The following is a 14,210-nucleotide window of genomic DNA, read 5'->3' on the forward strand; positions in this document are numbered from 1 at the left end:
TAGGGTTAGGGTTATCCCTAATCTGGATAAGGGCTCCATATTTCCAACTGAAAAAATAAAAGATGCGCGCTAATTTGTCACCAACAGATTCGACCACCGGTCTCGATGAGCAGAATTCGCAGCTCATGCAGTGTAAGCCACTTTTCTAACAGCAGGTACCTTATCTTTTCACGATCTGTTTATTTTTCAATGAAGTACCTAATTTACGAGGAATTAGTTCAATAATATATATATATATTCATTTGTGAATGTATTATTATTGCAATATTTAGTGCTAATTCTTTTTTCTTTTTAAATTGTAGTTTAGTGTTCATGAATAAAAAATGCATCCATTCCCCCCTTCTTAAAAGCAGGAAAAGAAAATGATTTTTGTGTGTGTGTAATTTCGAAATAACTCGGTATTTGCTCGAAAAATGTTGTGTTTTTAGGCTTTCAACTGCTGTTGCTACCAGTGTTTAATTCTTTCCACCTTAATGTGTTGTTCTAATTTGGGTTAATGGAAGCTCTTCGCCTCTTCCTTACCTTTCCTGTTTTCTTCCTGAATTTAACTTTTAGTAGCATTTGTTTCATCTTGTCTTGTTTCGGTCAGAGCATTATGCGGCAAGGCAAAGGAGATATTAATGAAAGAAATCAATGTCCAGGTTTATCATCTTAGTTTGCTCATGTTTCAGGCATCTATGGTCTATATTTATTTATCTATCAGTGAATTTTGGAAATGATGAGATTGCTCCCCCTTGAACTGGGTAAACATTGATTTGGTTTTCTTTTGAATTACAGCCTCTGAGAAGTCATGTGACACTTTGTGGTGATATTCATTGACAGTTTCATGATCTTGCTGAACTTTTTCGAATTGGAGGGAAGGTATTTTTTTACTGCGACTTTTGTATTTTGTATTCAGTTTTGTTTCAGCCAACTAGCCAAGGGAATGTGTAAAATAATCAGTTATAGCTCTGCTCATTAAAGCTTTCTTCCCTCCTCTAAAAGTGACACCCAACAACTTGCTGACATTCCAAGATTCTATCGCCTTCACCTCTTTCTTCAACCTCTTCGGAGATGAAATTGAAACTCCTTAACCATTACAGCTCTCGTCTCCCCTCTTCCTTGATCTCGAATATACTCGATCGAAGAAACCACTCTCAATTCTACCGACAGACGCACTTCTTCCAGACAGTCGACGTCGAACCAATGAAGGAGACCCCATTTGGAGAAATTGACCGAGGCTGAGAGACTCGTCTCATCTAATAAGTTAACATCATCTCCTAACGGGTTACTTAATTTATCTTTATCAAGCCCACTTTCACTTTGTGCACTCCTCTTAACATTTGATCCACTGGTAGGCCTAGAGGCTGGCTTCTCTTCTTCAATAAAATTTTTAAGGCTCCTGTTAGGCCTAATAACTTGCAAAGGAGATTCAAACCCATTAGATATTTCATCCAAAAGCTTACCACTTTCACAACCCTCATTAACTTCTCCCGACATAGCCTGTTGAGTGGGGTCCATGCCTTCAATTAACTCATCCCTCAAAAAGCCTCTAGAAGAAATCTGTCTTGAGCCACCTATATCATTAATTCCAAAAGAATTCCCTAGATTGCCACCTGTCCGATTTCCCCATGTCCAAGCATCCACCCTTTCTTGAGAAGTCGGTTCTGGCTGTTGAACTTCCAAACCTACTCTTCCATCCTGATCATTGCTCCAACTACAATCCGATGAGTCCTCCTCCTAGGCATCTCCAGACACATCCTCATCGTCTAAAGTAGATAATTCAGGAAAAAAATCCTCAATCAACTCAAGCTTAATTTTTATCAAATACGACCTCCCGTTCGTATTATTGGTGATATGGGTGTAAGTAGTGTTTAAGTTAAACTCTGAATCATAACTTACCTCTAAAACTATCTCCTAATTTTTAGAAAAAATGACTCCTATTTTATCTAGGTCTTTAATTCATGTATATAAAAAATCTCATGTATCATCTTGTGTAATATGCAATTGTTCTTTGAATAAAAATAATTTCATAATAAAAAAACTTTGTTTACCAAAACCGGAAAACTCTGTTTTTACATGGTATCAATCACCGGCGTCGATCCCCACCTTGTTGCCGCCGTTGTTCGTCATTCTTCGACCAACAATGTGCCTTCTGTGCATTGCCCTCCTTCTAATTGTGAAATCCTTTGCAACACCGTCCTCTTTGCAACGCCACCTTCTTCGCAACACCGCCCCTTCGTAGTGCCATCTTCCTTGCTACGCAACCATAATAGTTTCGCTTCTTTCGCAACGTTGCTCTCCTCGTCGTACTGCTCTTGTCGCGCCGCCAGTCCAGTGTTACTCTCATCACAGCGGCAACCCTTCCTGTTCTGCTGTTTAGTACCTGTTCCGCCGCTGTTGCTAACTGACCGACCCATAGTTGTAAAAAGTGCGCTTGAGGCGCAAAAGCACAGAGGCTCACCGAACGGGGCTTTTTCAACACTGAAGCGAGGCACGTACCCTAGGCGCACATGGGCGCAGCGAGGCGCATCGAGGCTCTGAAGCGTGAGGCGCAATTGAGGCGCGATGTCGGTGGATCTGGTGGGAAAAACGCAAACTTTGCAACCACCCCCGACTTCACGTTCCCCATTAACCACAACGGAACGAGAGAGAACAAATAAAGCCCATTTTCTTTTCTTTTCTTTTTTCAGATATGAAATTGGACAAGACATGTAATGAACAACATGGGGAGCAAGGATTCGTATTGTGATGTTTGGTTCCTCGAAGAGTTTCTGGGCAAATTTTCTGTTTACTGGGACGATGGAAAGGCAAATATTGAAATAAAGGTTAAGAATTCTATCAAAAAAAATAAAGGTTAAGAATCAGAGGAAATCATGCAAGGCTAAATTGGCTCTGATCTAAGCGGCTGAGCGGAAGTGCTGTTGGAGAGGAGAAGATGCCTATCTAAACTATTCAGAGGTAATAAGCTTTAAACCTTCAAGAAGATGATCTCGCTTCCATTTTTTCATTGTCGGATATACAATACCTAGTTTTGGATTTTCTAATTGTCCATCTTACCCTTCACCAATTATAATAAATTCTAAATATAGCTTAAACTAGTTGAATTTATCTTAATTTTAATGGAATAAAAGCTTTAATGCTATATATATATTCTAGCAATTAAAAGTGGAAGGATGTTTTTGACTTTTAATTACTCAAGTTTGAATGCTCCCTTTATCCAAAACAATGGGTAGTTCCTGAAATCTAGTGCCTCTTAGGATATAATCGTGTAATACACAAAGTTAAAAGATTACATATTAAAGAGAAAAAGGAATTTGTAAATTTGGACGGCTGAGATTCAGTAAAAGGCATGTGGGATCCTTTGGAAATGAGAGAAGATTTCAGTGGTACAAAAAAAGGTGGTCTGAATCCGACATTTCTTCTTCTTCTTTACTCTGTTGAGTTCAGTTTGAGCTTATGTTTTTGTAACGAATGTCTTCCACCTTTGACCATTTTTTTACTACAGCTTTTTCACTATTTGGTGCTCATCTCCATACCATTTTCCCTAATTTTACTGTACCAAACTTATAAAGTATTAGGGGTTTTAATATTTATTTGGGATGAACTTGAATAAAATTTTAGGGTGAATATTATTAATGAAATAAATAATTAATATAAAATAATTTGAATTTCAAGATGAATACCTACTCATCTTAGATAACACTTGCGTCCGTCATTGATTTTAACAATAAAATTTGAATAATTTTATCGAAAAATAAAAAATTGGATACTCTAATATGAAAATGAAGAAGAATATTTATTGTAAAGTCATTCAATTATTGAAGTTGGTTATGATTGATGTTGGAAGTAAATTGGTGACATTGGGAGAGGCAAAACGAGTTGGCTGCCTTTAAGGCTTTATGAAAGAATGGATGATGGAATGGAATGGACAAAGACATAGACAGTGGTCCTAGGATGCCCTCTCCAAGCTCGAAAGGAAAGGAAAAAGCTAGACCACACCTTGTAGATGAAGATGATGAAGTTATGCTAAGGAGAGTGACACTGAAAAAGAAGACATTGGGGATTGTGAGACGGATGAGGAGGAAGATGATGACATACCACTTGACGATGATGATGACGATGATGACGATGAGTTTGATGTTTGATGATGATTATCAGTGACTTTATTTGATGTTTTGTTTATGCATGTTGGATGTTTTTGTTAAACTTAGTACTTAACTATGCTTATTGATAGCTTTTATGACGTTAGGTTGGTATTTTGAGTTTGAGAATGAACTCTATTAAAGCCTAATATTGTGTATCTATGATATTTGAGTTTGATTGCATTAAAATATACATGTATTACAATTTTTTGGATATCATGCACCTTGCCTTCGTGAACCTCGCGCTTTTCATGCGCCTCGCGCCTCAAGGCTCCAGGAAACTTTGCGCCTCGATGCGCCTTGAGCCTTTGATAACTTTAGACCGGCCAACACTGTCTCCTCACCGCATAGCCCATTCGATAATCATCCTAGCGCAGATCTCCTCAAATCTCTGATTGTCACTTATACATTGTTCCCTACTAGTTCGTGACATATCCCAAGCTCTCAATTCCTCGGCAGTCATGGCATACTATTCTTTGTCCAACCTGTCATATGAGGCTGAAACTTCTATTGTTCAACCGTCTCCTTCCAACTTGGTTTCCTCGTCCATTACTTGTCATCTTCTAAATGGTGAGAATTACATTGCATGGTCTCAATCCGTGCATCTGTTCATCACCAGTCGTCAGAAACAATAATATCTCTATGACAGATTTATGCTGAAACCACTATTGCATCAGATGTTTTGACCGCATTAGTAGCAGCATTGGCAATAGAAGAACCAAAACCATATGAACAACATGCAAGTGCTGCTGATGATAACCTTGTTGACGGTTCGGTGAAAGCCTTTCTGAGTTTAGCAAGGAAGATGAAGATATTGTTCTATTGATGGAAGATAATGACACACCAATAGCTAATGATTCTGATTTTTTTAGATTGATTTAGAGGGACAAGGCTTAGATATTGAGTCTGATGTATAGGAGGTAGTTGTTTCATGGTTTCAATGATTGTAGAATACTCCAAATTTTTAAGCACCAACATAACCTTAACTCGCCTCAACATGATTTACATTGGTATCATCATCCAGTTGCAATGAATGACATTAACTATGATACTATGTAGAATCCTGAAATCTATGATATATTGGAAATATGTGCTACCAACTGGGGTTATTCAGACAAACGATCATATGAGTTAACGATTGAGTCTCAGTTTGAAACAAAAAGGAGACACATTTGGCAATCAAAGAGTATTGCATCAAATCTCATCTCTAATTCTATGTCACAGAGTATGATCAAAAGACATTTCGTAAGGTGTATACACCATACTGTCGGTTGTAACTAGAGGATACAAGTTTCATACCTACAAAGGAATATACTGTGGGAAGTTACAAGGTTTGATGCACAACACACATGAACAATGAGCTCGTTGACACAAGACCATAAACATTTAGATTTGGATGTCATATGCTCATATGTCAAACATTTGATCAAAAATAATCCAAGAGTATCAGTTTCAATGTTAATGGCATTAATTTGGAATACTTTAGTTATATTTCACCTTACTGCAAGGCGTTGATGGCTAAAAGGAAAACAATGATATTGTTGTATGGTGATTGAGATCAACCATATAATGAGCTACAACGTCTGCTGGAAGCAATATAATTTTTTATCCCTGAACCAGTGGTAGATACTATACTCTTCCTGTAATCACGCTTGAGGGATAAGTTATCCCTAGAAAAATAACTTTTTGTGACTTGTTTCGGGTTTTCAAATCGTCTATTGAAGAGTTTTGATTTTACAATCAAATAGTTCAAATCGATAGGACTTTTCTGTATGGGCTCTACAAACACTTCTTGATGATAGTTGAAATCCCTAGGGAGATATGGTTATAAGCATATGATGATCAGGGTCGACGTTATAACCATATGACAACCAACCTTGCCGGATGCATTAACTAAGTGCTTAAAGGGACTCAATATCTCCCGATAGCAAGTATTGTTATGGAAACTTACTTCATGGTTAAGTAAAGTTTGGACAGACAAAAGTGCACAGATAAATGTCATGATCATCTATGAGAGAAATTGGGCTCCAGATTTGGAGAATGCAATGCAAAATAATCAAACACATACAACATCAATGTTTATTCATAATTTGCCAGACTTTATTCTAATTTTGTTGTCCAAACACTTGTTCGACCACATGAGGGAGATAATTCTACCACATACACTAGTAATCTCAATAGAAGATTGTGTGATTACGATAGATTTCAAGTTTATAGATTTCATGCGCTCACGCTATGCACATTAATGTTGACTTATATGTTGATGATTATTATAGCCTGCACACTATGCGTAACATTTACAATTGTGCATTTAAGTATCCCTCAAATGAAACTTATTGGCCTACATCAACTAGTTACCAAATCCAGAATTACGTAGAAAGTTGAGGGGTCGGCCTGAATCTAGCCGAATTCATACTGATATAGATGATCTTCAAAGAGAGCCGGTTCTACCAAAGCTTTGTGGCCACTATAGAGGTAAAGGGCACAACAAAAAACATTGTTCGCATCTTCCTAAATATCGAGCTAGACGATAAAATCTTCAAAAAATTATGTTATGTTTTTAATTGTATTATTTTAACTAAGTCTATGTGTGTGTTTAGTTGTACTATTTTAACTAAGTTTGTGTTTTTTTAGTTGGAATTTTTTAACCACGTTTATTTGTGTTTTTACTTGTACTTTTTAACTAAGTTTATGTATGTTTCTAGTTGTACTTTCTTTTTGTGTTTATTTATTTTCAACATCCTTATTTTCAACCTTCACTTCAATTATTATATAATTACAAACTATTAATAAATACTTTACTTAATCTAATAATTACTTATTTAGTAAAGAAAAATTCTTACATAAATTTAAACATACAAATCAACATTGTTACATATATTATTTTCATTTTCTAGACCTCTCTACAATTCGTTTACTATGTCGGATTAATAAGGCTTCATGTTTCTCTTTCATTTTCTTATTATTCTTAAATTCTATACTAATATATTTTTTTTCTCTACGAGTTATTTGCTACGTTGGATTGGTAATTGTGCTTATTCTTCTCGATTTTCATCGTTTTCTTCTTATGTTCCTCAAGTATGGATTTTATCGCCATATTTTGTCATTCCTTATCTGAAGAGGAGCTTGAATCCGAATCGTCGAAGTCGAGTCATTAAACTCATAAACACAGTTCGTTAAATCATATCCAAATTGTTTTCACACCACCATAATTTGATTATCTAAATTTTTTTCTCCTATTTATACTAAAAAAAACTATACGACCGCCGAACTTGTCACCCCTATATGACGAATTTCATTGGATTTAATTTTTTTTTGTCTCATTGCCTCAACGTTCATATAACGACTAGTAAATTCAAATATTTAAATAGAATTCATCATGTGGGCGTGATGAATTTTATGCTTCTTTAAAAATATTATTTTATTTATTTAAAATATTATTTTCATTGGCAGAAAATATTATATTTTAATAGAACTCATTATGCGGATCCCAATGAAAATAATAAAATATTTGACCCAACGAGACCCACTAACATGTGTCATTAAATAATAATATCTGGTGAAATTCGTCACGCCAATATTATTGGGCTAGTGGGATAACGTTAACGTTATTAATTATGTTAAAATCATAATTAGTCTGCCTACATTATTGGATTGATTTTGCCCAATATTTGGACCATGATCTCATCTATTTATATTGTCAACTTTTTAACCGGCCAATCGCATATCTTGTACAAGACCCCCTAAAATGATGAAATTTTGTTTAACTCCCTAGAAGAATTAAATTACTACAGATTAATACATGGTAAGCTTATGTTTTAACCTTAAAAATAATAAAATTAGTTTTTTATCGGGAATTTTTTCAAAGAAAAAAAACCAGGGAAGTTATGGTTGTTCCAGTTGGTGGCCATCTTTCCTGGTAGTAGTAATTTTTGAAGCTAATTCTTCAAATAGTATATAACTATAAGGTTCCATGTTTTCTTTATGGATTTCATTTCTCTGCTAAACTTTAATTATTCTTATAATTTAATCCTTTTTCTACTTCATAAAATTTATATCCCCATGTTCAGGTAAACTTTTTTTTACAGTTGATGTGGTACCGGTGGATTGAAGTTTATGTTACTGGGTGAGATTATTTCTTTATTTTAATCTATATCTTCTTATTTATTATCGTTAATTTTAAAGATAAAATACACAAATGATATTTTAATTATAGGATCTTGCTTTAATTAGTCTGTGAGTGTTAAAAGTTATAAAATGATTCCTACAAAACATTGATTTGTTTAGTCTCACAATTATTAAAAGTTATAAAATATTCACTCAACTATTCATATTTCCAAACTAATCTTTTTCTGTTAAAAGCTCAACGATCATATGAACCGGACATTAATATGCTCACTGAGATATAATAAATCTAATTCAAAAACTATTTAAATTGTATTTTGTAAATCAAATCTCCGTTTACATTATATTAATGAGTTAGTGCTTGAAATTTTATATTATTGAGTCAGTGCTTGAAAACAACGCCAATATACATTATTAATGAGTTGTTCCTTCAACTCTCGCAAAAAATTTAAAAATACAGTGAGAGAAAATAGTCATATATAGTATAAAAATATTTTTTTAACTAAGGTGTTCGCTATAATATCTATTAGAAGTCTTTTAGAGTATATTTTGACCTCTGGAAATTGTCTAAGATGCAGGATGTCTTTTTCAGGCTTCATATATGCACGATAGTAGGGATAATTGGTGGTGTTCTAGAAATCGTCGGATTGTTCAAGTGTCTTTCAGAAGTCGCCATGTGGTCCAAACAACTTACAGTGGATACTGTAACAAATACTCTAGTATAAACATAATTGAATTTTAAAATTGTTAATATTTTAATTATTAAATTTCAATTTTTTCTTTAGAATTTCAATGGTTAAGGAATATATGTTTTTTATTATTGTTAAAAATATTGAATTAACATGCTCAAATGTTTAATGTAATTTGAGTTAATATATCATATATATTATTATTTTTAATAAATTAATATTTTTAATAGAATAATAATAGATGACATCATTTTATTTATTCATAAAAAAGATAAATATTTAGGGTTTATTTGGGAATGCTTCTCCAAACAAGTTTTTTCAATGAGTTTTTTCAATGCAAAAGCATTATATTTCCAGCTTTTTGGCTTAAGTCAATAAGTTTGTTTGAAACATGAATTATATGAAATTATTTATATTTTATTTTAAAGTATTAATATGTAAAAAGAGTAAAAAAGAAAAGAGTTACTTGCATCATATGTCTTAAAGTATGACCCTCCTTTTAAATTGGTCACTAAAATTTTAAATGTTCCAATTTTATCTCGAAAGTACAATTATCATTCTTAATTAGTCCTCAAACTTTTGAATATTTCAATTTCATCCCCAAATTATGACATTCATTCTAAATTGGTCCTTAAACTTTTTGAACATTCCAATTTCATCCCAAACTATTTGTATATACTAATCACATCCACTGTTAATAAAATCATTAGGCCAAGTTTTATTATTATATAAAAAATGTAGGTTAAATTATGGTTGGAACTATTTACATATTTGCATGAATTTGGAGATGAAATGCAAATACTAAAAAATTTGGGGATCAATTTAGAAAAAGGGTCATAGTTTAGGGATGAAATTAGAATGTTCAAAAGTTTAAGGATTAATTTAGAATAAGAGTCATAGTTTGGGGATGAAATTTGCATCTCTAAAAGTTTAAGAACCAATTTAAAATGAAGTTATTAGTTCAGGGACATATGATGCAATTGATTCAAAAGAAAATAATGTGTTAATTATCATATAAATTATAAAATATATTTATAATGTCAATTAAAATATATTAAATCGTAAAACAAATATTTATAATTTATATTTTAGAATTAAAAGATTAAAGGATTAGAAGAATAAAAAGGTAATAATAAAAATATATTCATTATATTATAATTTAAAAATATATTAATTATAATATAAATTATAAATATATTCTTATAATATTTTATTAAAATAGATTAAAGGATATAAAAATATATCAATTACGTTTTGAAATAGCAAACTATTTAACTAGCCTTATAACACGTTTACCTGTCTTTATGACACTTTTTCTCTACTTTGTGACACGTTTTTTGTCTTCTTTTTCTGTCATTTGACTATTCTTTTTTATTTTATATTTTCTCAGGCTTGGATTTGACGATGTCACGACTGATTAAGATGACGCTTATTTATTTTAAAATTATTTTTTATAAAAATATATTAATTATAAAATATTATAAGAATATAAGATAATGTATTTCAGATGTCACTTTTATAAAAATATTTTTTTATCGTTGATGTATGAGATAATAATCCAAATAAAAAATACCGAACCAACTAACGAAATTTATTTTAAGGATTAATTTGGACTAAGAAAAACTTTAAAGATGAAAGTGTAAAATTTGTATACTTTAAAAACTAGGGTAAAATACACTATTCATCACTCTACTATCTTCTTACTTTATTTTGGTCACTAAAATTTAAAAGATTTCAATTTAATCACTCAAATTTTGAATTACTTTTTTTAAATCACTCTAACTTATTTTATTATTTTTCCTATATATGACATTATTATTATTATTATTATTATATGTAGATTAAAATAAAAATTAAATTAAATTAAAAATCAAACATTATACCAAAAACTCCAAATCCAAAAAGTATACCAAACTCTAAATCACAAGCCTCCCACCTCCACCTTCAACGACCGCCCATTCCTTTCTAGTCATCTCCGTCCATAAACGACTGTCGTTAGAAGCAGAGAGAATTCTTCAGGAATGTCCTAGAAACGAGTTAACTTACTAACAGATCAACTCCATCTACCATTCTCTTCTTAATCTCATTTTTCATGGAGTTGTCTCTTTCTCTCCTTTCCTCAAGGTACCCTAAAATCAGAACAATTCTAAAGTTGAGTGATTAAATTAAATATATTTAAAATTTAAGGACCAAAATAAGATATATAAAATAATTGAGTGAAAAATAATGTAATTTATCCTACAAACTATTAAGAAAACATAAATATAGCGGGGACCGAAAACCCTAATTGAAGAATCATTTTTATATATAAGATTTATTAGACGAGAGATTTTTCTCCTCTATCTTCCTCAGCGCTCGCTTCTCTTGCAGACGCACTTGGATTCTCCCTTTCTTCAGAATCTACATTTTCTTGTATTCTCATAGGTATGGCGACAGCCGTGGTAGACTCGTCGACCGACCCAACCAAGTCTCAACTTGACGTCAAGCTCTTCAATCGCTGGAGCTTCGAGGAAGTTCAAGTATTTCTTTCTCCCCTTTTGTTTCTGTTTATGTCTTTGTACATTTCTTTTGTGCTTCTCTTGGCTTTGTTAATTCTGAGATTTTATCTGAAATGATGTGTGTTGTTTACTTTCTGCCTTTTGAAGTCAAGTGGATCTACTAGGACCAGGGAATTGTAATGAAGAAAACTCTGTTTTCATAGAAAATAGTTCATTGTTTTTGGCTTAATATTATTTGCTAAATCATCTTGTGATGGCTTTATCAAGGGATTGGATTTATGTTTTGAACTTGTCAATCCATGTACTAAAAATTTCAAATTAGAGTATATTTTAGATTTTTTATATGTGTTTTTTTTTCATATAATCTGTTTTTGCCCCTAAAATTTTATAGGTTGGCCCCTCAAATTTTAGAAATCCTGTATATGCCCTTGATCCAGATTGACTTAACATCCTTATTATTGTGCTCTGAGTTTTAAAGCCTTCTCTTATTTGCCGTCTTTGATGTTAATTATGACTCGGATTGACCATTTATGTGTATACTAAAAGTTTGTATTTATGTTCTGTGAAATTGTTTGTTTTTATGTGTGTGTTAGATTGTCTTTCAAAGTGTCTTAAGATTTGAATTGATAGAATTAGGATCCTCCGCTTTATGTTCCCTTTAATAATTACAATTGTGCCGCCTGATCCTTGATATGAATGATTTGTTTATTTTAGGTTAATGATATCTCTTTGAGTGATTACATTGGTGTTCAACCTTCCAAGCATGCAACCTATGTACCACACACTGCTGGGCGATACTCGGTAAAGCGTTTTAGGAAGGCTCAGTGCCCAATTTTGGAGAGACTTACTAACTCATTGATGATGCATGGTCGAAACAATGGGAAGAAGCTTATGGCAGTCAGGATTGTGAAGCATGCCATGGAAATTATTTATCTCCTGACTGATCAGAATCCAATTCAAGTCATCGTTGATGCTGTTACCAACAGGTAGCCTATAAGACCTTAAGTTCAATATTTCCTCTTTCAAGTGTTCCAGCTGATGTTAACCTCTTAAGTAGCAGGTGATGCTAATTAATAGATCTATTGTTTCTGAAGTAGATTTATTGGATCAATCTTTTTAAGTTTTTGGCTTTTGATGTAACAGTGGGCCTCGTGAGGATGCTACTCGTATTGGTTCTGCTGGTGTTGTAAGGCGTCAAGCTGTTGATATTTCTCCGCTTCGTCGTGTGAATCAAGCCATTTATCTCCTTACCACTGGTGCTCGTGAGTCTGCATTCAGAAACATTAAGACCATAGCTGAATGTTTGGCCGATGAGCTGATTAACGCCGCAAAGGGATCATCTAACAGGTAAATAAGGAACTTTGAACTTTCTGTTTTTTGAAACTTGTTTTGCTTTGAAACTAGGAACCACAATTTCATGTGTCGTCTAGGTTTTTCACCTCCGTTTGCTTGGATCATTGTTCTCGTCATTCTTGTTGATGTTATTGCCTCTTGTGCAGCTATGCCATCAAGAAGAAGGACGAAATTGAGCGTGTTGCCAAGGCCAATCGTTGAGGAATTGGAAGGAGCTTGCTTAATCTATGGAAGTGGACAATTAAGTAGTTTTAATCAGTACTTTATGAGTTACCTATTTTGTCTCCTGGACGTGGTATGATTGTGTTGGTTATTTAAATTGACAAGTTACTTTGTGATGAAAATGGGTTTTCAGTAGAGATATTATTGAAGAAACTTTTTCTCTCACGGTAAAATATGCTGTGTGCTTTTTCACCATTGATCGATACTATTTTGATCATTATTGCTGGAAACAGAGTGAGATGTGAGAGTGACCAAAGTGATTTTCAACACATCAAAACGTGAAGCTTTATTTTTTTTCCTTGGTAAAATAAATGTATTTTTCATGTCTATTTTATATTTTATGAACACAATTCTTATTGCTTTTGGGATTGTGGTCACTAGGTGTTTTTGATCTTCATATTTTTTGGGGTTTGTAACCAAAAATCTTATTTTTAGATTGAACAACGTGCTTTTTTTAATGTTTCAATTGAAAATGTTACATTATTCATGACATTTTTTATTGTAAGTTCAAAATTGCTTGTAATGTAACTTTTCAGTCACAACTAAAAATATTATAAATTTATATAACTTTTAGGTTGAAATTCATCTTAAATTAAGTTTTCGCACAACAAAACTACTCTTAATTCTACCTTGATTCTCAACAAATGTGTTTATAGAAAGCTTAAAAATGACTCCATCTTTATCGAACAATATTGATGATTAGACTTTCTTGTGATTCGCCCTTGATGTCGTTGGCATCAGTTTGAGATCTAGTAGAACTAGACCCTAGTGATCTCACTTCAACCTGAACTCTTAACGGGTAATTCTTAATTCTGCTGTACGGTAACTCAATTTAAAGGTTAATTTAAGACGATTTCAACTTAAAATGTTATATATTTCAACTTAAAATATCATCTTCAACATAAAAAGTTATACATATTTATAACATTTTTAATTACAACTAAAAAGTTATGTTGCGGGGCTTATGCCTCGAATCACATTTTAAGTTTTTAACATACTAACACTATGAATATGCTTCCTAATGCTTCATGAAAGCATAACATATCAACAAACAAGATAGACTAACTTGCAAGGCTTACACATATCATTTCCTTAACTAAAACCATATAGTAATTATAAAGTGTATTATCATAGTATCGTACTTTTCGTATCATAATATCATACTTTCTAAATCACTTAACGCATACACAACTATACTT

General features: G+C 32.7%; 1 protein-coding gene and 1 long non-coding RNA gene across 2 annotated transcripts; both read left to right on the top strand.

Annotated features, from left to right (window-relative positions):
- The first annotated feature begins 217 nt into the window (after nt 1–217).
- LOC120188030 lies at nt 218–4,102 on the top strand. The gene is made up of 3 exons (XR_005522375.1): nt 218–861; nt 2,673–2,940; nt 3,830–4,102. It is a non-coding gene; the product is annotated as an uncharacterized LOC120188030 (long non-coding RNA).
- Nucleotides 4,103–11,232: 7,130 nt separating this feature from the next.
- On the top strand, nt 11,233–13,184 carry LOC120188026 (40S ribosomal protein S5-like). The gene is made up of 4 exons (XM_039191582.1): nt 11,233–11,457; nt 12,151–12,422; nt 12,580–12,783; nt 12,936–13,184. The coding sequence occupies exons 1-4, from the start codon at nt 11,365–11,367 to the stop codon at nt 12,988–12,990; spliced, it is 624 nt and encodes a 207-aa protein (XP_039047513.1). The 5' UTR covers nt 11,233–11,364; the 3' UTR covers nt 12,991–13,184.
- Nucleotides 13,185–14,210: the final 1,026 nt, after the last annotated feature.

Source organism: Hibiscus syriacus, unplaced genomic scaffold, assembly GCF_006381635.1.
Source record: "Hibiscus syriacus cultivar Baekdansim isolate YM2019G1 unplaced genomic scaffold, ASM638163v2 tig00116937_pilon, whole genome shotgun sequence".
In the NCBI taxonomy this organism is placed as follows: Eukaryota; Viridiplantae; Streptophyta; class Magnoliopsida; order Malvales; family Malvaceae; genus Hibiscus; species Hibiscus syriacus.